The following is a 25,361-nucleotide window of genomic DNA, read 5'->3' as shown; positions in this document are numbered from 1 at the left end:
GAGAGGGCTTCAGTAGTTGCGGCTCCCGGGCTCTGGAGCACAGGCTCAGCAGTTGTGCACGGGCTTAGATGCTCCACGGCATGCGGGATCTTCCCAGATCAGGGATTGAACCCGTGTCTCCTGCATTGGCAGGTGGATTCTTTACCACTGAGCCACCAGGGAAGCCCCCTCTTTTCTAATTTTTAAGATTTCCATGAACTATTTTACCAGTTTTATACATTGCCAGTTAGGCTTATATTGACCATTGAAAAAGAAAGTTGGGTATCACCACGTGGATTAGTCATTAAAAGACCTAGAAAGGTCACACACCCTGTGAAGTCCAGGGATTAGGGAGACAAGCTCTGCCCTGCTTTCCCAGTGAACCCGGCCTCCTGTGAAGGCACTGCACTCCGGTCTCCTGGGTTTATGCATGGGTCACGAGAGCTCAAGGTTCTAGAAACACACGCTGATAGTAAGACAGACCACGTGAACCTGTTATGTAAAGGCTCTGAAGTTCTACAGTTCTCAGTGACTTCTTTTTAAAACAGATGTCGCTTTTAAAAAAACGGATCCACATTTCACATTTTCTGTGCTGTTCCTCTTCCTGCATAGCTGATTAGCTTGGGAGGCTGTCAAAATTTTAAATTAACATTAGATCATGAATATAGGGAGACATTAGCAGGAAATAATATTTTCACTTTCCATTTGGTATAAAGAAAAGATCAGTTCAATCAAGCTTGTGATGAAACGGATGCGATGTTTGTGAGGACAAATGTTCTTTAAAAGCAAGAGAACATTACCACACGACACAGCACTTCCACTCCTAGGTACGTACCCAAGAGAAGTGAAAACATATGTCCACATAAAAACTTGTACGTGGAAGTCCCAGCAGCGCTGTTCACAGAAGCCAAAACGTGGAGACAACCCAAAGGCCCATCACCTGACGCTACAGAGGCTGCGTCGTCTCCATGCAGCGGAGCACCATTCAGTCATAGCGAGGAGCGAAGTACCAATTCATGCTGCAGCATGGATGTTCAGCAGAACTAAACATTATGCTGAGTAAAAGAAGCCACACACCAAAGATCATACACTACATTATTCCTTTTTATGAAATAGCCAGACTACACAATCTATTAAGACACAGAGTAGATTAGTGGTTGTCAGGGATTAGGGGAAGGGGGAGTGCAGAGTAACTGCCAAGGAATACAAAAGTTTCTTTTAGGGATGATGAAATGTTCCGGAATTAGATAGTGGTGATTGTGAATCACTCTGTGAATATATTAAAAACCTCAGGGGTTTCCCTGGTGGCTCAGTGGGAAGGAATCTGCCTGCCAGCACAGGAGTCACCGGTTCAATCCCTGGTCCAGGAAGATTCCACAAGCCTCACAGCAGCTAAGCCCATGCAACACGACTACTGAACCTGTGCTCTCGAGCCTGGGAACTGCAGCCACTGAGCCCACAGCCACAGCTCCTGAAGTCCGAGTGCCCGAAAGCCCGTGCTCTGAAACAAGAGAAGCCGCCACAGTGAGAAGCCCACGCACCGCAACTAGGGAGTGGCCCCTGCTCCCCACAGTCAGAGAAGAGCCTGTGCAGCAGCGAAGACCAGCACAGCCAGAATAATCAACAAATGAAATCACTGGAAAAACCCCACAGACCCGTCCACTGTTAAGTGCTGAATTTTATGATATGTGAATCGTATCTCAGTAAAGCTCTTATTTAAAATGTGGATATAATAAACAGTGAAAGGTGAAAGAATCAATATATATTATTTCTGAGATTCTGGAAGCGAATAAAGGGGAAACATTTTTTAAAAGAAGAGGAGGAAAGCTCTTCACCTTCCTCCCCCTTCCCTTCTTCCCTGTCTGCCCCTCACAATTCAGTCCTGCAGTCATTAGACGGGGCAGAGACACGTGGTGTCTGCCATGTCAGGGAGCCTGGTCCAGAGCCAGGGAGCGCACCCACACGGCGGGCAGAGGGCATCCACCTGGGTGTGTGGGCGCTGGAGATGGGAGATGGGTGATGAGTCACATGCCAGCACATTCAAATAAGTGAAACAAGCGGGTTCAGTCCTGGGTTGGGAAGATCCCCTGGAGGAGGAAATGGCAACCCACTCCAGTGCGCTCGCCTGATCTGTCCCACGGATGGGGGAGACTGGCGGCTGCAATCTCTGGGGTCACAGAGTCGGGCCTGACTGAGTGACTGAGCACACACGCACGCACATGTGTGTATAGGGATGTGCATATGGAACAGGCCCCTGGAGCTCTGCCCACTTAGAGGGCCCGGAGCAGTAGCATCCAGGAGCAATGAGCAGCCCTGCTGCCTAGATCCCAGATTCCGGATGCCTGTTTGCATTAAAAAGAACCAGCGCTCTTTGGAGAGACAGATGATTCCAGGACTGAGCATGGAAAGTACAGGTGAGCTTGTAATATCTTGCATCAGGAAGTCAGAAAGTGTTCCAAAAATGCTAGGGACACGTCAAAAGGACACAGAAACCAGCATGAAGGTGCCTTTGTGGCTAAATTAGGGACAATTTAAATATCAAAATAAATAATGAAAGCAATGGATCATAACCCACTTATTAAAACAGGAAATCTCAAGTCCCTGAAAATATATAAACAATAAAGAATATATGAAGCTTGGTGAGGAATGACACATCTACACAGCTTCCAAGATGTCTCCTACAAACTGCTTATTAATTACACAGTATAAAGAACATTCCGCTGGGAAAAGAAAGGGGGATCTGACAGCTCCCACCTTAGTGGAGTGACCGCAGTGAACAGCAGCAGTGATGGGACAGGCGGAAGTCACCTGCAACCTAGCAAAAGGTCACGAGGCGAGCACAGTGAGGCTTCTGCGACATTCCTGCCAAAGATGCAGGCCTCAATCTAGCCATCGGGAAACACCTACCATCTGACAAACTCAAGTTGGGGACACTTTACAAAATAACGGGTCTGCAATCTTCAAAGTGTTACGGTCCTCAAAACTAAGGACAGACTGCAAAACGTCCAGATGGAAGGAGACTTGCCAGATGCGCTGCACAACTGTGACCTGGGTCCGGGGCTGAGGCAGTCGTTGTGACTTGACGTTACTGTCTTTACCATTATGGTTGCATTGTGGGAGTACAGAACAGGGCTGGTTTTAAGGAAACATGCAAGGAGATCCAACCAGTCCATCCGAAAGGACATCAGTCTTGAGAGTTCATTAGGATTGCTGTTGAAGCTGAAACTCCAATACTTTGGCCACCTGATGTGAAGAGGTGACTCATTGGAAAACACCCTGATGCTGGGAAAGATTGAAGGCAGGAGGAGAAGGGGACGACAGAGGATGAAATGATTGGATGGCATCACCAACTTGATGGACATGGGTTTGGGTAGACTCCGGGAGTTGGTGATGGACAGGGAGGCCTGGCGTGCTGCAGTCCATGGGGTCACACAGAGTCGGACACGACTGAGCGACTGAACTGAACTGAACTGAACACTGAGATACTTGAGGTAATGAAGCAGCTTCCTTCTAAATGGCTTAGGAAAAACAATTGTTCTTTGCAGTATACTTCCAACTGGTCCCTAACTCTGGGACTGCTTTTTTAAAACAAAGTAGCAGAAGTTGTGGCAGAGAAAGCTCTGAACAGACTAACCTCCCACAGTCCTCTGTAGACTCTGTCAAAATACAAAAAAAGAACTATCTAAAGGCTCAGGAGAGTGAAAGAAAGCAGGCAGGTGTTGGAGGAAAAACCTTTAAAACTTCAGAAGAAAGGACAAGTACAGAGTTTCCGGTTCTTAATGGCTTTGAACCTGAGTGGCCACAGTCAGTGGCCAGCACGAAGCAGCTACATCTGCGCCCACCCACCCCCACCAAAACCCGACTGTCTTTCTGGCCTGAAGAACCAACACACTGAACCCAAAGCAACCACAGCCATTAGCAATGTGAGGGGGATCTGAGACAGGAGAGAGAGAGAGGAGGAGCCCCACCTTCTGTATGCACACCCTGTCCACATTCCAGCTGACGCCTGAACCATGCGTGTGCAGGTCACATGTGAAGAGTCCCAGCTAAAGACAAAAGAGGTGGGAGTGAAAATTGATACAGCCCCTCCGGAGAACAGTATGGAGAGTCCTTAAAAAACTAGGGATGAAACTACCACATGACCCGACAACCCTACTACTGGGCACAGACCCTGAGGAAATCATTGAAAAAGACACACGTGCCCCCGTGTTTACTGCAGCACTATTTACGACAGCTAGGACACGGAAGCGGCCTAGATGTCCATCAGCAGATGAACGGAGACAGAAGTTGGAGTACATGTACACAACGGAATATTACTTGGCCATAAAAAGGAATGCATTTGAATCAGTTTTAATGAGGTGGATGAACCTAGAGCCGATTACACGGAGTGAAGTAAGTCAGAAAGAGAAAAACAAATATTGTATATTAACACATATATATGGAATCTAGAAGGACGTACTGATGAACCTATCTGCAGGGCCGGAATGGAGACGCGGACACACAGAACAGACTTGCGGATACAGTGGGGAAAGGAGAGGGTGGGACGAATGGAGAGAGTAGCGTGGGGACATACACCACCGTACGTGAAACGGACAGCTAATGGAGAGCTGCTGTATAACAAACGGGGCCCGACCCAGCACTCTGTGACAGCCTAGAAGGGTGGGACGGGGTGCAGGGTGGGAGGGAGGCTCAAGAGGGAGGGGACATATGTGTACCTATGACTGACTCATGTTAATGTATGGCAAAACCAACATAATATAAAGAAACCATACTCCAATTAAAAATAAATAAAATCTTTTTAAAAAAGACAAAAGAGCTGAACCAAGATATGAATGACTGCCCGCTGCAGGCAAGAAAGAATTTGGAAGCTGACTGCCGTGCCAAAGTAAAGGCATTGACAGTTGAAGGAGTCAGTATAACAGAATCCAGTGTCTCCAGGGTACCACGCTGTGTAATCAACAGCCAGAGCCACATGCGACTCCAAAGCACGTGGATCACGGCCAGGGCAATTGAGGAAACGAGCGGTTACCTTTAATGTTAATTAATTTAAATTCTAAAAGTAAGCTCGTTTTTGGAAAATTCTTATGTTTGGAATAACTACGTGAAATTAGTATTTCAACTGCAAATTTTATGAAATCTCAATACAGGTTAAAAAAAAAAAAGGTAGAGACATCACTTTGCCGACGAAGGTCTGTATAGTCAAAGCTATGGTCTTTCCAGTAGTCATGTATGGATGTGAGAGTTGGTCCATAAAGAAGGCTGAGCATCAAAGAATTTCGAACAGTGGTGCTAGAGAAGACTCTTGAGAGTCCTTTGGACTGCAAGAAAATCAAACTAGTCAATCCTAAAGGATATCAACCCTGAATATTCATTGGAAGGACTGATGCTGAAGCTCCAATACTTTGGCCACCTAATGCAAAGAGCTGACTCATTGGAAAAGACCCTGATGCTGGGAAGATTGAGGGCAAGAAGAGAAGCGAGCAACAGAGGATGAGATGGTTGGACGACATCACTAACTCAATGGACAAGAGTTCGAGGAAACCCCAGTAGATGGTAATGCATAGGGAAGTGTGGCGTGCTGTAGTTCAGGAAGTCACAGTCAGACACGACTGAGCGACTGAACAACAATAATAAGATACAGATAAAGTATTTCTAATGGAAATGTGGTGTCTGAACTGGGGTCTGCTCTAAGTACACACCAGGCCTTGTAGACTTGGTACACAGAAAAGAATGGAAAATGTTTTACCACCGATTTTGAATAGTGATGACATGTGGAAATGAGACATTTTGGTCAAACAAAAATATTATTAAAACTAATTCCACTTATTTCTTTTTTTCTTTGTAATGTAGCTACCAGAACATTTTAAATTACATATGTGCTTCACATTATGTTTCTATTGAAAACCATTAGTCTGGGATATAATTCAAATACACTCAACAGTGAAGGACCAACTATTTGTTTTCATACCTAATTCAAGACTCCACATTGCATTTAGTCGCATTGAGCAGCTTCAGCTGCATGCAACAAATTCTGATAAATTCTCTTTTCATTTTTAGTTACAATTATTTTCTAATTTTCCATGTTATGGCCTCTTAGATATACCCATCATTTAAAAGTGGACATTTAATTTCCAAATACATGGGGGTTTTTAAAGTATCTTTGATATTAATTTATCATTTTGGTATGAATTTCTCATTTAAATGCTTTCTTCTCTGCAATCACCCTCTGTATTTTTTCAGTCTTTTAACTTTATTGAGCCTTTCAATGCCTAAGTCAAAGATCTTTTGGTAAAGGATACATTGCCCTTGAAAATATGTGGGTTATTTTCAAATATCTTTTGATACTGATTTCTAACATAATTCCACAGTGATAAGAGGACACTATGATTTCAAACCTTTAGACCATGAAATTCTTGCACCTTGTTTTATGTCCCTGGTATATAGTTTATGGGAACTTGAATAGAATTTGTGTCTTGCTGTTGTGTGAAAACTGTATACATCTCAATTATGTTGAATTGGTTCATAGTGCTTTTCAGGTCTACTATCCCCTCGTACTTTTCTGTCTATTCATTATATTAATTTTTAAGAGCTTGATATTGAAACTCCAACTAAAATTTTTAACTTATCTACTGAAAAAATAATTGTAATATATAGTAGAACTATATGTAACTTTGTTCTGTATGTTCCAAATCTCCATTAAATGTGCTATTGTGCTTCAATAATTTAAAAAATAAAAAAAGATTTTTTTAAATGAAGGACCAGAGTAATGTGACCCTTCTCAAGAAAAAAAAAAAATCAAAACAGGCCAACCCCGAGATGAGAATTACCAGACAAGGACTTTAAAGCAGCTATTTAAAATATGCTCAATGAGTTACAAGAAATATGTTCATAATTGAAAGAAAATCAATAAATCTAAGCAGATAAATAGCAGTTATAGAAAAGAACCAAATGGAAATTCTAGAACTGAAAAATACAATGTCTAAAGTTAAAAGTTCACTGAATAGACTTAATAACAGAATGGAGATGCTAAGAAAGAGTCAGTGAATTTGAAGACAGATCAATGGATATTATGTAATCTGCAAAACAGACAGGAAAAATATTTTTTTAAATGAACAGAGCTTCACTGCCACCCATGGGGTCATTTTTAGTTACACTTGTGAACTCAGTTGTGACATGCGGGGTGGGGTGGGGGGATCTGTTTCCCTGACCAGTGATCGAACCTGGCCCCCTGCATTGGGAGCATAGAGTCTTAGCCACTGGACCATCACGGAAGTCCCCCAAATATTGTGTATATGGAAGTCTTAAAAAAAAAAAATAAAAGAGAATGGCTATAATAGTGCTACGTGCAAAATATGACCCAAGCACACGGTGGTGCCCAAACCTGCCAGGACTTCACTCAACTGTGACAAGTGAAACTCTATGTGGGACAGCGCGGGGAAAGCCAGGCTAGGTCATGTGCCCCGTCCTCTCCTGCATCTCCCCACCGCATACTGGGTGCTTCCAAGTCTCCTTCGCCTGATACCTGAGCCAGAACATCCTGAAACTGTTCTCTCGTGAGAGGCAGCAGGAAGGTTGTGATGACCCTCCGCAGTTCACTCTTGGTCACCGTCATGTTGTTAGCAGTGTCAAGCAGGTGAAAGGCTCTCTTCAACTCATCTCCTTTCTCGGTAATTTTTTGAAATAAAATCCGTTTAACATCTAAGGACGACAGTATTGGATTTGCAACAGTTGTGGCTGTGAGAGAGAGAGAGAGAGAGAGCTATTTACTGGACGTGCTTAAGGCTACGATGATGAAAACTACTTCACTGCGTACTAGGACCCAGCAGACTTCTAAAACAGTGTTTCTTCTACCATATCTAGGTTTATAAGCAGATGACCCGCAATGGCAAATCTGCAGTCATTGTCTTCACCTCTGAAATTTACACTTCAATCAATATAGACAATAGCAGTCACATTAGAAAGAAAGAAAAAGGCAAAGATTCTTCCCTAGAAAGGACCTATGTCACTGGATATTGGAGTTAAAACCTAGTTAAGAATTAATGTCATCGCAAATAAAGCTTTTTCTTTCAAATTTATTTTTTATCGAAGCATTAGTTGATTTAAAGTATTAGGTTAATTACTGCTGTACAGCAAAGGGATTCAGTTATATACTCACATGCACACACATTCTTTTTTTTATTCCCCTCCATTACCGTGTCATAGGATATGGAATATAGCTCCCTGTGCCACACAGCAGGACCTGATGTTGTTTGCATCTGCAAACCCCAACCTCCCTCTCCACCCCCCCAACCTCCACCCCTCGGCAACCATCAGTTTGCTCTCTGTGTCCATAATTCTGTTTGTTTCATAGATGGGTTCACTGTGTTATGTTTTAGATTCCATGTATAAGTGGTACATATTTGTCTTTCTCTGACTTACTTCACTTAGTATGAAAATCTCTAGCTGTATCCATGTTGCTGCAGATGGAATTATTTCATTCCTTTTGACGGCTGAGTAGCACTCCATATATATATATTTATATTTATATATATAGGACTATATATATATTTTATATATATATAGGATTTCCCTGGTGGCTCAGATGGTAAAGTGTCTGCCTACAATGCAGGGGACCCGGTTTCAACCCCTGGGTTGGGAAGATCTCCTGGAGAAGGAAATGGCAACCCACTCCAGTACTCTTGCCTGGAGAGTCCCCCGGTTGGAGGAGCGTGGCAGGCTCCAGTCCATGGGGCCACAGCGAGTCGGACGCGGCTGAGCGACTTCACTCACTCACTCACTGTATCTATAAAATGTAGGTTGCTTACGTCTTTTCCATGTCTTGGCTATTGTGAATAGCGCTACTATGAACACTGGGGTGCATGAATAATTCTGGAATTACAGTTTTGTCCGGATATGTGCCCAGGAGTAGGACTGCTGAATCACACGGTAACTCCCACTTTCAGTTTTCTGAGGAACCTCCATACCGTTTTCCACAGTGGCTGCACCGATTTACATCCCACTGACAGTGCAGGAAGGTTCCCTTTTCTCCACATCCTCTCCAGCATCACATAAATCTTCAGACCATTGTATTCACTTTTCATCTTGGTGACCACAGTCCATTTAGTACCTCTGTTTTACGCAGTAAACTCCGGTCATGTGAAATGTCTTGAACGTTGCTGCATTTTTCGTCAAATCATTCACAAGCAGGGGCTTGGAGAGAGTGACTCGATATTTCCCTTGAAACGAGAATTTCTCATCAAGCAGTGGAACCTTTCTGGCACGTGGACACAATGGCTTTAGCCTTGGGGTGACCTGGGCCAGATGATATCAACAGATTCGGAGTGCCAGCATGGACCTTCCCAGAGGCAGCGAGGGGCCTGCTCACAGCTGCAGGGTGACTGAGCTGCCTTCTGTTTGAGGCAGTAACAGAGGACCTACCAGCACCCCCACTGCCGTGAAGAGCTCCCAGGTGCCCTCAGCTCAGGAGGAGCAATGTGGCAGGATCCAGGGACCACTCCGTCCTTCCAGGGGCTTCACAGGCCGTCACCCCAGTGCCCGCCTTCCCTGAAGCTTGCTCTCTGTGCACACACGAGGCCTGTGCCCAGTGCTGGGGGTTCCTCTTGCTCACAACAGCCACAGCGACCTCCAGGCAGGGGATCATTTAACAGGGATAACACTGGAGACCCTGAACATAGATGGCTGGTTTGAGGTGACAGGATGAGGGTCTCAGGAAAATCTTAGAGGACACAGTGACATTTCCACTGCAAGGCTGTGTTCCTCGAAAGCAAGATAGGGGGCTGGAAGTGCAGCTGCTGCGGAGGACGGCCAGGGGAAGGGCTGCACAGAGCAGACCTCGGCCAGGAGAGGAGACTGGGAAAGTCAGAAGGAGCCAAGGCAGGCGGCCCTGTCCTCTGGCCTTGCGCTCTGGCTGTGAGATGCCACAGCAGGACTGTCACTGAGAGGGTGACACGGCCCAATCTTCATTCTCAAATATTGATTTACTCGGCTAAGCCAGGTGTTAGGTGCAGCACGAGGGTTCTCCCATCTTTGTTGTGGGACGTGGGACCTTTACTTGCAGCATGAGAATTCTTAGTTGCAGCATTTAGGATCTAGGTCCCTGACCAGGGATCGGACCCGGGCCCCATGCAATGGGAGTGCAGAGTCTTAGCCACTGGACCACCAGGGAAGCCCTCTTTCATTCTTAAACTTCACTCTGGTATCACATGGGAGAGAAACAGAAGGGGGAGGAGAGGGGTGGTGGAAGACGTGCTGGGTGATTACGGCCAGCTCAGATGAGTCTCAAGGGAGGTCTACACTACTGTGATGGTCAGTGGGTGCAACGCAGGGGTGAATAAAAGAGCGGTTAATATAGAGGAGGTCCACAGAACACTCTGATGTGATGTGCTGGGTGAGCAGGGGACGAGGACAAAGTTCGTGTGGGTGGCTGGGTGAGCCAGGAGAAAAGGAATACGGAGGATGGGGTTGGTTGGTGGTTTTGTCTGAGATGGCCGCACAAGCTGCCCACCACACATGCTTCTCTTATGATATCGTGTTGCCTCTCCTCCCGTCAGAAACTGGGGTGTACACTCCTCCCCCTTAAAATGTGCATGAGTCCGTGGCTAAGGCAGAACTGGCACGATGTGATTGCTGAGACACGGCCACAAAGAAAGCACTACAGCCTCTGCCTGGCCCTCCTAAGACGCTCACACCAGTTGCTGCGCCGCGAGGAGGGCAGGGAGCCACGCAGAGGCCGCGCGGAGGTGTCTGGCCAACAGCCCCAGCTGAGCTTCCAGCCAAGAGCCCGCACCACCTGTTGGCCATTCGAGAGGGCCAGCCTCCAGAAGATTCCAGCCCTAGATGTCGAGTTGCCCCCCGCCTTGGCACCTCCCCCACTGAAGTGCAAAGAGCAGAGACAAGCCATCCCTGGGACCTAACTGTAGATCTGTGAGCAGAACACGTGATGGTTGAGGTTTCGAGCCTCTGTGTTTGGGGGAGTTTATTCATAACAATGGACACTTGGAACAGAAAAGTCTGCAGGAAAGCTAAGGAGCTCGGTTTGGGATATCCAAGTGGGGATGTCCATTCGAAAACTGAATACACAAATCTAGACGTCATAGTGGGTGGTGCTGGAGATCCAGGTGTGGGGACTGGCTGTGTGGGAGCCTCAGGAAAGAAGGCAGGCACGAAGAGAAGAGACCCTTTCGAAACATTGGCTTGAAAGGATGTGGAATTCATTCATTCAAAAGGCATTTCTGAGCACCTGTCACAGGCCAGCGCTGCTCTAGGCACTGGCGGGACTGCCGTGAGTAAGACAGGAAGCTCTGCTCTTGGAAAGCTTAGATAGACTCCAGAAGAGAGAAGCAGGAGGAGAAACAGAAAATAGATGATGATGTAACAGTAGATGGTGCCAAGTGCTTACAGGCAGCAGGACAGACCACGGAGGTGAGGGCGGCCGGGGAGCTGTCTCAGGTAGGGGAGTTGGGGGGAGCCTCTCTGGGTAGTCTGATGAGCTGAAACCAGACGGACAGAATGAGCCAGTCAAGCGCTGCAATGAGTGTGTCCTCAAACGGCAGAAGAGCCTCCAATAAAGAGCCCCTGAGCAAGAGTGAGTTTAACGGGTCCAGGGAGCAAGAGATCTCTGTGGACAGAGGCGTGTGTCCAGCGAGAAAGGGAGGCAGTGATGGCTGAGATCGGAGTGGGTGACACCTCAGATCCCTGCACAAAGACTGGGGTTTTCTCCAAAGGCAATGGGAAGGCTCAGGAGAGTTCAAGCAGTGAGTGATCTTATTAATATATGTGGCTTGTAAAAAGTTACTCTGGTTGCTATGCGGAGAGTAGATTACAGAGGGGCAAGAAATGAGAAGTTCAATGAGGAAGCAGTTCCAAGTTCCAAGAAGAAGTGACGGTGACTTGAACAAGGTCAAGGTTGTGGTGGAGGCAGGGTTTTTTTTGGGGGGGAGACAGATTAGAGACATAACCTAGAAACACAGCTGACAAAGTCTCACTGATAGATTGGCCTGGTGAGCTGGAGAGGGCTGATGAAAAGAAAATGAAATCAAGGATAAGTCCTTGCACTTGAGAAACTAGATAAAGGATGATGCTCTTTACTGGGATGGAGAATGCCAGGTGTCAAGAGATGTCCCATCAGTTTGTGTTTGAGATGCCCGCTAGGTGATGCTCAAGCAGAAAGGTCAGGGGGCAACCGCAGATGCGACCTGGGGCTTAGGACAGGGGTCACAATGGAGCTGCTGTTTGCTGCAGTGGTGTTTCAGGACATGGAGCCAAATGCTTACCTACGAGAGGTCAGACAGGCATAAGACTGGGCTCAGAGCCTGGGGGAGAAGAAGGGACTGAAGTCCCCAAGGATGCTGGTTGTGCAGGGGCAGCTCTCTGCTTCCCTCTGTGTTCCTGTTGCTTTGAACCTCAGAAGCAGCTGATTCACGTGGCGGAGCTGCAGGGCCCCATGTCAGCTGGTGACAAATATTTCTCCCTCTGCCCACGCAGCCTGGAATTCCTCCTCCTGCACCCAGCATCATGGAGGGACCCCTTTATATCTGTCTCCATCTTGAAATCTTTTTTCAGACTTTTCACGTGTATTTTCAATGCTTCCCAAGAACCCCCTTCTTAGCAACCAACGATTCTAATTTTAAAGTATCAGAAAATATTGATTTGAAACGATCTGATTTTACCTGAAGGAAAACTTTTTATTTCATAAGTCTAATATGCCTTCTTTGGTTTAAAATGAAAGCAACAGCCAAACTTGCATAACCTGCTGGTGGGAGTACGAATTGATAGGATCTTTCTGGAGGAGAATTGACAAAATTTTTTACTTCCATTTAGGATATAGGAAGTCACAGAGACTGTCATCCTGACCCCAGCAAAGAGAACCAGGAGGATAAGCTTTAAAAAAAGAGAGAGAGAGAAGGGTTTGAAATCCATCAAAGAACTGAGGATGCGAAGAAACAGAAAGGACCAGCCACTCCTTGGAGAGAAAGCCCCAGGACTCCTTTCCTCCTCGCAAAGTCTTGGGAAGAGAAGCAGATTCATCCTAGACAGGGGCGTAGAGAAAACCACCAATGGGAAGCATGTAGCAGCCGTGTGGACCGATCCCATGGACTTGTATCGCCAGAGCCTCAGGCACACAGCAAGTCTGCACCCATCCACATGGGCCTTCCCACATGGCAGTGGCAGCACCTGAAGCTGGGAGCAAGGCAGGGGGGCTATGAGCTATGCCCTGAGACATGGGGGGTCTTCCCTAAGTATCAGGCAGCTGCTCACCATGGCTGAGTACAGACCAGCGGCAAGCCCCTCTGAAGCCTATGGAACCCTCACCAAGTGCCCGTTGGTGGCCCACTGCAGACTGGAGGCAGGGGGGCAAGGTGGAGGGGGACCTCCTGAGGTGCACAAAGCTGGAGTCTGAGCTGGAGAAACCCTCCTCCAATTGTGGCGGGAGGGCTGGAAGCAGAGAGTCCCCCCCAGGACACCAGGCTGGCAGCTGGACTGGGAAGCAGAGATGACTGAAGTGTCCACGCTGCTCAGATCTCAGGGTCTGCTGAAGAGAAGTGTTTGAAACAAGAGGTCACCTGAATCTAACCACCACTGACACCAAATCCAGACACGACTAAACCAAGAAATAAACTGAGCCAGTCCACCTCATCAGAAGCCTGAGTGGAAGGAGCATTCCTTTTTCTGGTGGTAAATATGATTTACTTCTGTCTCTACTCTTTTTGGGGGCTTCCCTGGTGGCTCAAACGGTAAAGCATCTGCCTGCAATGTGGAAGACCTGGGTTCGGTCCCTGGGTCAGGAAGATCCCCTGGAGAAGGAAATGGCAACCTACTCCAGCACTCTTGCCTGGAGAATCCCATGGACGGAGGAGCCTGGTAGGCTACAGTCCATGGGGTTGCAAAGAGGCGGACACAACTGAGCAACTTCACTTCCCTACTCTTTCTGGGGGCTTCCCTGATGGCTCAGAGGTAAAGAACCCATCTGCTAATGCAGGAGATGTGGATTCGATCCCTGGGTGGGGAAGATCCCCTGGAGAAGGAAGTGGCAACCCACTCCAGTGTTCTTGCCTGGGAAATCCCATGGACAGAGGAGCCTGGCAAGCTACGGTATGTGAGGTCACAAAGAATCGGACATGACTTGAGCGTGTACACACTACTCTCTTTTACACAAATGTCTGCTGCTAAATCTTTTTTAAATTGCAAGACAAGTAAAATAAGAAAACATGACCTGATGAGGAGCAAAACCAATCATCAGAAGACCCACAGAGAACAGATGCGGAAAATGATCGGGTATTTAAACTAAGAATGACAAATATGTTAAAGAGACTAAGGGAAAACTGACAACATGCTGAACATGTGGGGGATTCCAACAGAGAAGCAGAAACTTTTTTTTAAAGCACATGAAAAAGCTAGAAAGGAAAAATACAATATCAAAGTGAAGAGTTCATTTAATTTGCTTAACAGCAGACTGTCCACACGGCAGAAGAAAGGACTCATGAGTATAAAGTCAGGTCCACAGAAACTATTCAAATTGAAACATAAAGCAAAAAACATCTTAAAAGGAAACAGGGTGTCTAGTATCTGTGGCTCACAGATTTACCCATGAATTGTGTTTATTTAATACAAGTTCTGTAATACATATCTACACGTGTGTGTGCATGAATGATGTGCCGTTGCTGGACAGCCAAACACTCAATGGTGACCAACTCTGGAGAGGAAAGGGGTGCTAGGGGACATTACATATGTATGTAAATAGTTTTTATTTAAGTGTTTATTTTAAATATATAACTTTTATTTAGAAAAGGAAAAATAATTCAGTACATTTTAAAAACCATCAGTAAAAACAAAAGGCAGATGACAGATGAAAAAAGATACAGATTGCACATAAAGCATTCATACTTTTAACAAAGAGCGCTCACACAAGTAACTAAAAAGAGCCGCCCACAGCGGGCGAATGGGCAAAGGACATGAAGAGGCAGTTCGTCAGAGGAAGACGTGAACCTGACGGACTTGACGATCAAAGATAAGCTCGCCATTAGGGAAACGCAGGTTAACAGCACAACAGAATGCTGTTTCATGCATATCAAATGGACAACAAGTCAAAGATAACATTCTCTGTTAGGATGCTCAGAAACAAGCACTTTTAATTGTTATCTGGGGGATGTGGAGCTACAAGCTTCCTAAAGGCGATTTGTGGTCCTTTTACGAGTGTGAACGCCCCTTAATCTGGTAATCCTGCTTCACTCCATTCTTCATTGTGCAGTCAGAAAGCTAGTTAACAAGGATATATCTGCAGAACACTGCGGGCGTGGAGCAGATTTGTTAGTGACGATAAATGTCTGTGGTGGAGACTGCCGGTCACCCCGACATCCATTCTCCCCTGCTTCCAGAGACCCGGGCAGACAGACGCCCATCAGACATCGTCCGGGCTCCCCTCCGGCTCTCCGGCGGGGGCCCGTGGCCTCCTGCGGATGGCAGGTGAGCACGGTGGCCAGCGTGACTTCTGACCGGCTCGCCTCTCCTCTGGCCTGTTCTTCCATTGTGCTGCTCTGAGCCCTTCCGGCTCCTCGGGCTATGCGTCCACGGCGTACGCGTGTCTAGTCCAGCCCTGGTCTCTCTTGGCTGGGATGCCTCCTCTCCCTTTCAAGACCGTGGGCTCCTCCAGGGCAGACCCTCTACAGGACCTGCTCTTTATCCTCAGTCCCTAGGACAGTTCTTGTTACATCTTAGGGCTAAGAAAATGTGTGCGAAGAAAGAGAGGGAGGGAGGAAGGAACAAATGAGAAGACGCACACTTTAGAGAAAATATAATGTCAAATTTTATTGCTTTAAAATTGATCCAAATAAGTTAGGCTTTCAGGTCCACTCAAAAACCTGCATGCAAATGTTTATACCAACTTTATTTATAATTGCCAAGGCATGACAGCAACCAAGATGTCCTTGAGGAGTGAATAAATGGTTGTACATCCATACAAGAGACTATTATTCAGAGAAAAAATAGAAATGAACTGTCACACCATGAAAAGACATGAAGGAGCCTTACGTGCATATTGCTAAGTGAAAGAAGCCAATATGAAAACGCTTCGGACTGTATGATTCCAACTAAATGACATTCTCAAAGAGGCAAAACTACGGAGACAGCAGGAAGACCAGCGGCTGCCTGCAACCAGGGGGAGGGAGGGATGAACAGGCAGAGCACGGAGGCGTTTCTGGGCAGTGAGACTGTCTGTGAGACGCGGTAACAGTGGATACACATCGTCACACATTGATCAAAACCCAGAGGATGCACAAAACAAAGAGTGTGAACTCCAGTAACGTACCAGTAATGGTGTGTCACTTGTAAACACTGTCCCACACCATTGCGAACGCTGGTAATAACGGAACCTGGGGAGGGGAGTGCAGAAGTGTACAGGAACTCTCTGCACGGTAGCTCAGTTTCTCTGTAAACCTAAAATTACTCAGGGCGTCCCTGGTGGTCCCGGGGTTAAGGCTCAGTTGGTGCTTTCACCGCCGTGGCCCAGGTTTAATCCCTGGGCAGGGAACTAAGATCTCACGAGCTGCACGGCATAGCATAAAAATTTTTTTTTAAAAAAAGCTACTCAAAAAATATAGTTTATTAACTAAGAAAAAACCTGAGTGAGGCAGTATACTAGATAATATAGTAGTTTAATTCCATGGCTCCTGTAATGTCTGGGTTCAAATCCCAACCCTGCCACCTAAAAACCACATAACTTTTAGGCAAGTGGCTTGATAAACCTGGGTCTCAGATTCCCCATACAGATAGGCACAGTAACAGAATCTATTTCACAGCTTTATTGGGCTGACAACACATCGTGTGAGGCCTCTGTGCAGAGTCCAGCATGCACTATCAGTACCATTTGCTCAGGAATACTCACATGAAGAAGGTCTGAACATATTTTGGAAAACACTCCTTGAATACACTCTGCATGGTGAAGAGTGCGGTCTTGAATGTGTGAATTTCCGTGTGTAAGGACATATAATATGCCAATCTGGTACAACTGCCATTTTGCACATTAAATCCCTGTGAAATGAACAAAAACAGGTCACATGACCCTCAACCACATCCCCCAGTGAGGCCAGCCTCCCGTCTACTCCTTTTCGGAAAGGGCAGCCGGGGACTGTAAAAATGTAGCTGGTCAGGACCTCGCCAATGTTTCAGAGACCCCCTCTTAAAGTAAATACAAAATTGTGGGTTTTAGACTCGCTTTTATAGCATATCCAATAATCTTCAAAGATGGGAAAACAAAGAGGCGTTTGGACAGGACACCTGTACCTGCTAGTCACTCATTCCTGGTGGGTGGGGCAGGAAGGGTGGAAAGTTTCGGTCCTCTGAACTCATCCAACACACAGTCAGAGGCGTAGCTGGGGAAAAGAGCACCAGAAATGGTAGAGTGAAGGCCTCTGAAAACCTTCTCCAAAAGAGTAATGAGAACACTGGCAAGAACTGTCAGAATCAGCTGTTTCAGAACTCTGGAAACTAACCAAAGTTTGCAGCAATCTGGGGAGTATTCACTCATGGGAGATGCCAGAATCCGGGAATGAACCCCCATTTGGTGGCATTTTGACTTCCCCTGTTCCCTATCTCCCCTCATCCCCAAATATGCAGTAGCCATGAAACCAACATCCTGCCATCACAGGGAAAACCCAGCAGCCCGCCAGACCCTGGAAGGGGAAGAACAGGGTGGAAGCACCTTCAAAGCCCCATTAGCATAAACTCTTCATTCTATGACTTACCTGAGGGCTCCCTGAAAGACCCCCACATGCAAGGCTGTCTTTATTTGAACTGATTCAGAGCTTTCCCAGGGAGGACCAGCTATTGTCAAAAGGCATTTGATTGAAAAAAAAAAAAAAATTCAGGGGCAACTGTTGTTTAAAATTGTTTAAAATTCTATCTGTTATCCACCCAAGGAGGGTGGATAACAGATAGAGCAAATAAAAGACTAACTAAGTAGCTTAAACGGAAAAGCTAGGGAACAAGATGTCCAGAGGGGCTTTGAGAAGCTCCCACATATTCCTGGGGATCTACAAGGTGGTGCGCATGTCTCGGGCTATGCACTTGCTCAGAAAGAGCTGAGCAGGCCCTCAGCACTGGCGGACTTGGGAGGCTGTGCACAGCAGGAGGTGAAGGCCGAGCCAAGGCTGTAAGCTGCCTGCCTGAGTGTGGACAGAAGGCTCAACACACACCAAGAGCCCTCAGCAAAGACTATCAGGCTGCTGTGTCCAGGCATTTAAAGAGACTTCTGTCCCAGCTGCTGACCAGTCAGGGACACTTTGGTGGCCATGCATGACAAACGATACAGAACTTACCAAGTTAGTTTAGAAGAGCCTCTAAACAAACAAAATGGAAAGGAGGGCCAAGATGATTTGAGAATTGCCCAGTTTTCAACAAAAATTTTATGACACTTGCAACCACAAAAAAAAGTATGGCCTATACATACTTGTCTTCAGAAACCATGCAAACACGGAAAGAGTGGAATGAAATATTTCAAGTGTCAAAAGGAAAAAAAAAAAAAATCCACCAACGTAGAATTCTGTATCCAGCAAAACATCCTTCAGATTTAAAGACAAAGACCTGATCATATCAACAAAAATTGAGGAAATGTCACCAGTAGACCTGGTTGTAAGAATTATTAAAATAAATTCTTCAGAAAGATGAAAAAACTCATGTGCAGCAGAACTCAGACCTATGTAAGGAAAGAGCAGTAAAGAAAGAATAAAGGAAGGTAAAACAAACATATACGCAGAGCTGATAACAGAGCCCCAATAGACACAAAGTAAAAACTGGTAAACTCAAAGAAGAGCTAGACGCTGCAACAATAATAACTGGAGACTTTGATACTCACTCTCAGGATGGACACAATTAGCCAGAAGACTAACAAGGACACAGGACAGCTGAACAACAACGCTTTAAACCAACAGGACCTAACGGACGACTACAGCACAGCTCACCCGACAACGACAGGACACGCGCCTCCCAAGTAGACAGGGGACAGTTTCCAGGACAGACGCCACATGCTAGGCCCTAACACAAGCCTCCACAAATTTAAGAGGACGGAAAGCATCAAAGTATGTTCTCCAATCACATGAGAATGAAATTAGAAGTAACAAAAAATTAGGTAATTCACAAATATATGGAAATTACACAACACACTGTTAAATAACCAGTGAGTCAAAGAAAAAAATCATGATAGAAATCAGCAAATACTTCTAGATAAGTGAAAATGAAGGCACAACACACCAGAATAAAATGGAGAATCTGGAAATGAACCCTTAGGTGTAGCATTAATTGATTTTTGATAAGGCTGCAAGATCACTCAGTGTAGAAAGAATAGTCTTTCCAACAAATGGTGCTGGAACAACTGGATATCCACAGCCAAAAGAATGAAACGGGACCCCCATTTCACACCATGTACAAAAATTAATGAAAAATCAACCAAAGACCTAAATTTAAGAGCTGAAAATACAAAATTCTTAGGAGAAAACATACATGTAAATCTTTGTGACTTGGAATTATGTGATGATATCTTAGATATGACATGAAAAATGCAAGCAACCAAAGAAGGAATGTTAACTGGACTTCACTAAAATTAAAAATTTTTGTGCTTCAAAGGATACTATCAAGAAACTGAAAAGACAACCCACAGAATGGAGTCAATTATTTGTCAATCATATATCTGATAAGAATCTAATATGTAGACTACATCAAGAACTCTACCAACTCAATAATAAAAAGGCAAATAACCCAGTTTAACAACGGGCAAAGGGTCTGAACAGACAGTCCTCCCAAGAAGATACACAGGTACATGAAAAATGCTCAATATCACAAGTCGTTAGGAAAATACAAGTCAGCAGCACAAGAAGGCATCCATTAAGCCCCCCGGGGGCCTCCCTGGCGGCTCAGTCCGAAAAGAATCCACCTGCAGTGCGGGAGACCTGGGTTTGATCCTTGGGTTGGGAAGACCCCCTGGAGGAGGGCGTGGCAACCCGCTCCAGTATTCTTGCCTGGAGAAGCCCCATGGACAGAGGAGCCTGGAGGGCTGCCGTCCACGGGGGTCACGACGAGTTGGACACAACTGAGCGACTAAGCACACAGCACACAAGGGATGGTATAATCAAAGAAACAATAACAAGTACTGGTGAGGGACTGAAAACCTCATGTCCACGTGGAAACTGTACACAAATGTTCATAGCAGTATACCCACAGCAGCCAAAGAGTGGAGACCACCCAAAGGCCCATCAACGAGGAAACAGATCAGCAAAAAGTGGTCTACTCATTCAGCGGGCTATACATAATTCTGGAGATGGAAATGGCAACCCACTGCAGTTCTCTCGCCTGGAGAATCCCATGGACGGAGGAGCCTGGCGGGCTACAGACCATGGGGTCGCAGGAGTCGGACACGACTGAGCGACTAAAGCAGCACGTACAAAATTCAGCCATAAGAGGGAATGAAACACTGATTCATGCTACAACACAAACAAGTCTTGAAAACGTTACGCTACGGCCAACCATGTACTGTATAATTCAACTGATGCAAAACACGTAGAATAAATACATCCATAGAAATGGGAAGCAGATTAGGCAGTTGCCAGGGTCTAAAGGTAGGGGGATATGGAACAGCTAATGAGTACGGCGTTTCTTTGGAGGTGACAAAGGTTAGTGGTGATGGTCACACCCTCAGTGAATACACTAAAAGCCACAGAACTGTATGCTTTAAAAGGATTCATTTTATGGTATATGAGTTATATCAGAATAGGACAGAAAAAGGAGGGGAAGGAGGAGAGGGAGGGGAGGAGGCGGAGGCAAAGAGAGCAGCTACTGGCCTGGGCACCTTTGGCATCGGGGATGTCCTGTTTATCTGGGGCGCTGTGGGGAAGCGCCCACCCAGGCTGATGCCCCACAGTTAGGGCAAAACTGGCTGTGCTCCCTACACCCGCCAGCAGGAGGCACTAGCCCTCAGTGGTCACCATGCTATTACATGCATTTAGGAATTTGCAACTCAGAGACTGCCAGTCTGTGGCTTATTGGCATTTCAGAAATCAGGGCAAATTTTTGATTCACTCCTTTCTGGCCACTTTAGGTATAAGAGTAAGAGACAAAACTCTCCCTTGCCTCAAGTGAACCAAGAGGCCTAAGTTCAAGCGCTATAAGGAAGTTTTATAGCCATCACCTGTCTGACGCTCCTAACTTGGCCATCCTTTTCAGCTGGGAAAAAAAAAAGTTTTCTCAGGCTTCCCTGGTGGCTCAGTGGTAAAGAATCTGCCTGCCAATGCAGGAGACACGGCTTTGATCCCTGATCTGGGAGCTGGAGCTTCCCTGGTCGCTCAGTGGTAAAGAATCCACCTGCCAATGCAGGAGAAGCAAGTTTGATCCCTGGTCCAGGAAGATCCTACATACTGCGGAGCAACTAAGCCTGTGTGCCACAACTACTGAGCCTGTGCTCTAGGGCCTGGGAGCCCCAACTCCTGAGCCCATGGGCTGCAACTGTCGAAGTCCTCTCACCCTAGAGCTGGGGCTCGCTCAGCAACAAGAGAAGCCACCGCGATGAGAAGCCTGTGCACCCCAACTAGAGAAAATCTCGCGCAGCAATGAAGATCCAGCACAGCCGAAAAAGAAAACAGTTTTCCCTGCTGGGCTTCACACTGCAACAAACGTGCATAATTAATAATAGTCAGGCCGAGGTGGGTGTGCGCGGCACTATTTGAGTACACAGACTCAGGCTAGGCAGCACCTCTAACGCACTGGATCTGAAGAACCTCAAGTTTACAGGGTTGAAGAAATGGATCGGACTTCCTCACGTACAGGAAATCCACATTGGCCGGTGCTCGGCTTCCCTCTCTTCGGGCAGGCCTACACGAAGAGACGCCCAGCACTGCGTCAATCTGCACCTGTCCTATCTGCCACCGACCGTCGGTAGGTCCTTGCAGGCCGGGACCGCCCCAGGGCTAATGCTGGGTGAGGCTGAGAGCTTCCACCACTCTCCCACATATCTCCTTCTTCAACCAGACACACTTAACTGCACTGAAACCTAGAATCACAGCACTGGTAAATTTCCAGAAGAACGTGGCTCTGTACATGCTCAGTCAAAAGGTGCTTGTTAAGCTCCTTCTAGACTGGAGCCTTCAGAGTCGGACACGACTGAAGCGACTTAGCAGCAGCAGCAGCAGATTGAAGCCTTGCGGCGGGGTGGGGGGTTGGTCAATGAACAAAACTGGCAAAATCACAGCCCTCGGGGACCTTAGATTCTAGTAATGGAAGACATACAGCAAATAAAATAAGTAAATTAAACACGAGTGGGCTTCCCCGGTGGCACTCGTGGTAAAGAACCCACCTGCCAATGCCAGAGACTCAAGAAAGGCAGGTTGGATCCCTGGGTCGGGAAGATCCCCTGGAGAAGGGGATCCGCTCCAGTCTCCTTGCCTGGAGAGTTCCATGGACGGAGGAGCCTGAGGGGCTGTGGTCCACGGGACTGAAAAGAGTCAGGACACGACTGAAGCGACTTAGCACTAGCACTGTACACATGCGTAACTGCTGTGGGGATAAGCGGAGTAGAGGAGGAGGACAGGAGACACCGGGCAAAGGTCTGAAGGGAGCAGAGCTGCCAGGAGCGCAAAGAGGCAGCAGGCGGCAGACGGACGGAAAGCACTGGGCCCCGTGAGCGCTAGGCTCTGAAGACGCTGAGCGGCTGGAGGGTTAGGCACAGGATTACGCTCTGGCCTCTGTACTTGGAGGATCCCTCTGGTTGCATGTCAAGAATGGATCGACAGAGGCAAGAGAGGAAACAGGAAGACCGGTTACAAGTCTCCTGCCATCGTCCACGCAAGAGGAGCTGTGGTGGGGAGTGGGGTCCTTCTGGGGAAAGTGCTGAGGAATGATCAGATTCCAGGCACATTCTAAAGAGCTTTACAGATCGGATCTGCTGTGCAAAAGAAAGGCTGGATCGAGTGGCTGTGAACTGAGATGGGAAAGATAGCAGGTAGACTGTCTGGAGGGGAAGATCAGGAATTCCTCTGGACGTGTTACATCTGAGATGCTTACTAGATATCCCGGTGGAGATACTGAATAGGCGGCTGGATGCACGAGGTTTGATAAAGATGGAAGTTTGGGGATCTTCAGCATACAATGCACGTAAAGGCATGCTATCAGACCAGCCCACCAGGAAAGGGGGTGTGAGAACGAAGAGCTGCCGGGGCCAAGCCCTGGGGTACACTGACTTTCAGAGCTCAGGGACATGAGGAACTGGCAAAAGAGACCGAGGAAGAGCAACCAGCGGGAGAAGAGAAAAACCGGGGGACCAGAGTGTCCAGGGAACCAAGTGAAGAAAGTGTGTCAAGGAGGAGGGGGTGATGCTGTGTGTCAAAGGTTACAGGGATAACCACGTAAGATGACCAAGAACTGCCCCGGGACGAAGCCAGGCAGGAGCCACCGATGGTCTGAACAGTAGCCACACTGGTGGAACCGGGTGGTTGGCAGGAAGCTTGCCTGAGTTCAGATAAACTCAGAGAAGAATCAGTGACAGCAGACAGGGGCACCTGTTTCCAGGAACTCGGCTGTAAAGCAGCAGTGGGGTGGGGGGCAGCAGAGGAGAGATGGGCAGCCACAGAGAGCTGTCTTTATCACAGGAGAACTGGCAGCAGGTCTGAATACTCGTGGTCTCGACCAGCCTTGGAGGCCAAGAGGGATGAAGCAGGAGAGAAGGGAGGGAATGGGTGGTTCCGGTGGGTTTGCCAGTGGAGACAGGATCTCCTTGGGTGCCGGAGCCTCTTCTAGGCACAGGGATGGCTCATGACAACCAAGACAGCAGAGCGTGTGAGCAGATGCAGAGCGGAAGGCACGTGGGAGTCCCCTCCTGCTGGCTCTCTCTTCTCAGGGAAAGGGAAGTCGGGTCAGCAGCAGCACATGAGGACGGGGACAGGCATCTCAGGACTGAGGGTGAAGGGACAGCTGGCTGGACGGGAAGGCGAGCAGAAGGGCGGGAGAAGCAGCACGCACGACCAGCAGAGGGCTGAGAGAGCCCACCCGAGGCCCGTGGACAGGAACCTGAGGGCAGGGCAGGCGGAGGCGGCCCTTCTCCAGCCACAGTCAGCTGCTGCACGGGGAGGCCACCGAGCTGGGTTTCATCTGGGTCCGCGTTTTGGACAGCGGACTCCCCTGGTGGCTCAGACGGTAAAGCGTCGGCCCACGATGTGGGAGACCAGGGTTGGATCCCTGGGTCGGGAAGATCTCCTGGAGAAGGAAATGGCACCCCACTCCAGTACTCTTGCCTGGAGAATCCCATGGACGGAGGAGCCTGGTAGGCTACAGTCCATGGGGGTCACAAAGAGTCAAACACAACTGAGCGACTTCACTTTCTTTCTTTCCTCCTTGGACAGCACGTGTGAAGTGGCAAGAGGAGGGCATGTGTGAGGGAAGTGAGGACACGCCACAGCGTACTCGGGAAAGAACACCGAGGGTGCGGGAACGATGAGGCACGTGAGAGCCAACCCGGACCGCTGTGAGCGCGGAGCCTGCCTGGGAGTCCCACCTAAACATCCTTGGTGCAAGCACGGGCTGAAGAAGAGACACAGAAGCTCCAGCTTATGAAGAATTTTAAGGGGGAAAAAAAATTATTCTAATCCTATTAGCATTTAATAGGGATTCCTTTGAGCCGGGAAATGCGCTTAAGATTTATGGACAAAAAAAAAAAACAACAACTCATCATTTAACCCTTCCCAGCCCAACCACCTACGGCTCTTCCCATTTCATAGGTGAGGACTCGGGAGCGCAGAGCAGGAAGCGACTGGCCCAGGCACACAAAGCGAAGCCCGGAGCTGGTGCCCGAGACGGGCCCCTCCCAGGTACAAGTCAACAGCCAAGGCTTTCCTGCTGCTTTTTTGCAAAATAAACAACAAGCCCCTTGAAGGCAGTGGTGCTACGCCTCTGTCCACCCCGACCGCCACCTGCACGGTTAGGGTACCGGGCTCCTGCCTGCCCTGCGCTCCGAGCACAGGGGTGGGGGGATCGGCCGTGACCGCGCTCCTCGTTGTGGTTATCGCTGATGCAAACAGCCACTTTCTTTATTTTGTCCATAAATTCCCTTCCTAATAACAATAAGGCATGCCAGGGCTCTGGCCTCCTGCCTTATTACGCCACCTGAGGAGTGAGATAATCACCCAGAAATGGACTGCCTGTTGTGCATTTTATTACTTGAATGCAAAGTGATTCAATTCAAGAAACACTTAGTTGAAGACAGAATGAGAAGGAAAAAAAAAAGTAATCATATGAAAAGTAATTCCTCCTAATGCTGCTGAGTGCACTGCAGGGAATAAGCCTCTTCCAGCGGGAGAATGGTCTGGATGACCTGTTGGGTCTTCTCCGATCCTCATTTCTACCAACTGCGG

The 25,361-nt window shown here is 47.4% G+C and overlaps 1 protein-coding gene across 1 annotated transcript in view; it reads right to left on the bottom strand.

Annotated features, from left to right (window-relative positions):
- Positions 1–25,361, bottom strand: part of EFCAB6 (EF-hand calcium binding domain 6) — a 255,659-nt gene that overhangs the window by 217,880 nt on the left and 12,418 nt on the right. The window contains exons 3-4 of the mRNA XM_010843633.1: positions 16,859–17,004; positions 7,502–7,713 (exon numbers count right to left, since the gene is read on the bottom strand). Of these exons, the coding sequence (XP_010841935.1) occupies positions 7,502–7,713; positions 16,859–16,997 (351 nt within the window). The 5' untranslated portion in view covers positions 16,998–17,004. The remainder of the gene's footprint in view (positions 1–7,501; positions 7,714–16,858; positions 17,005–25,361) is intronic.

The sequence above is a fragment of the Bison bison genome, unplaced genomic scaffold (genome assembly GCF_000754665.1).
Source record: "Bison bison bison isolate TAMUID 2011002044 unplaced genomic scaffold, Bison_UMD1.0 scf7180017864184, whole genome shotgun sequence".
In the NCBI taxonomy this organism is placed as follows: domain Eukaryota; kingdom Metazoa; phylum Chordata; class Mammalia; order Artiodactyla; family Bovidae; genus Bison; species Bison bison.
Note: the sequence above shows the minus strand (reverse complement) of the source record. Positions and strands in the feature narration are given on the sequence as shown.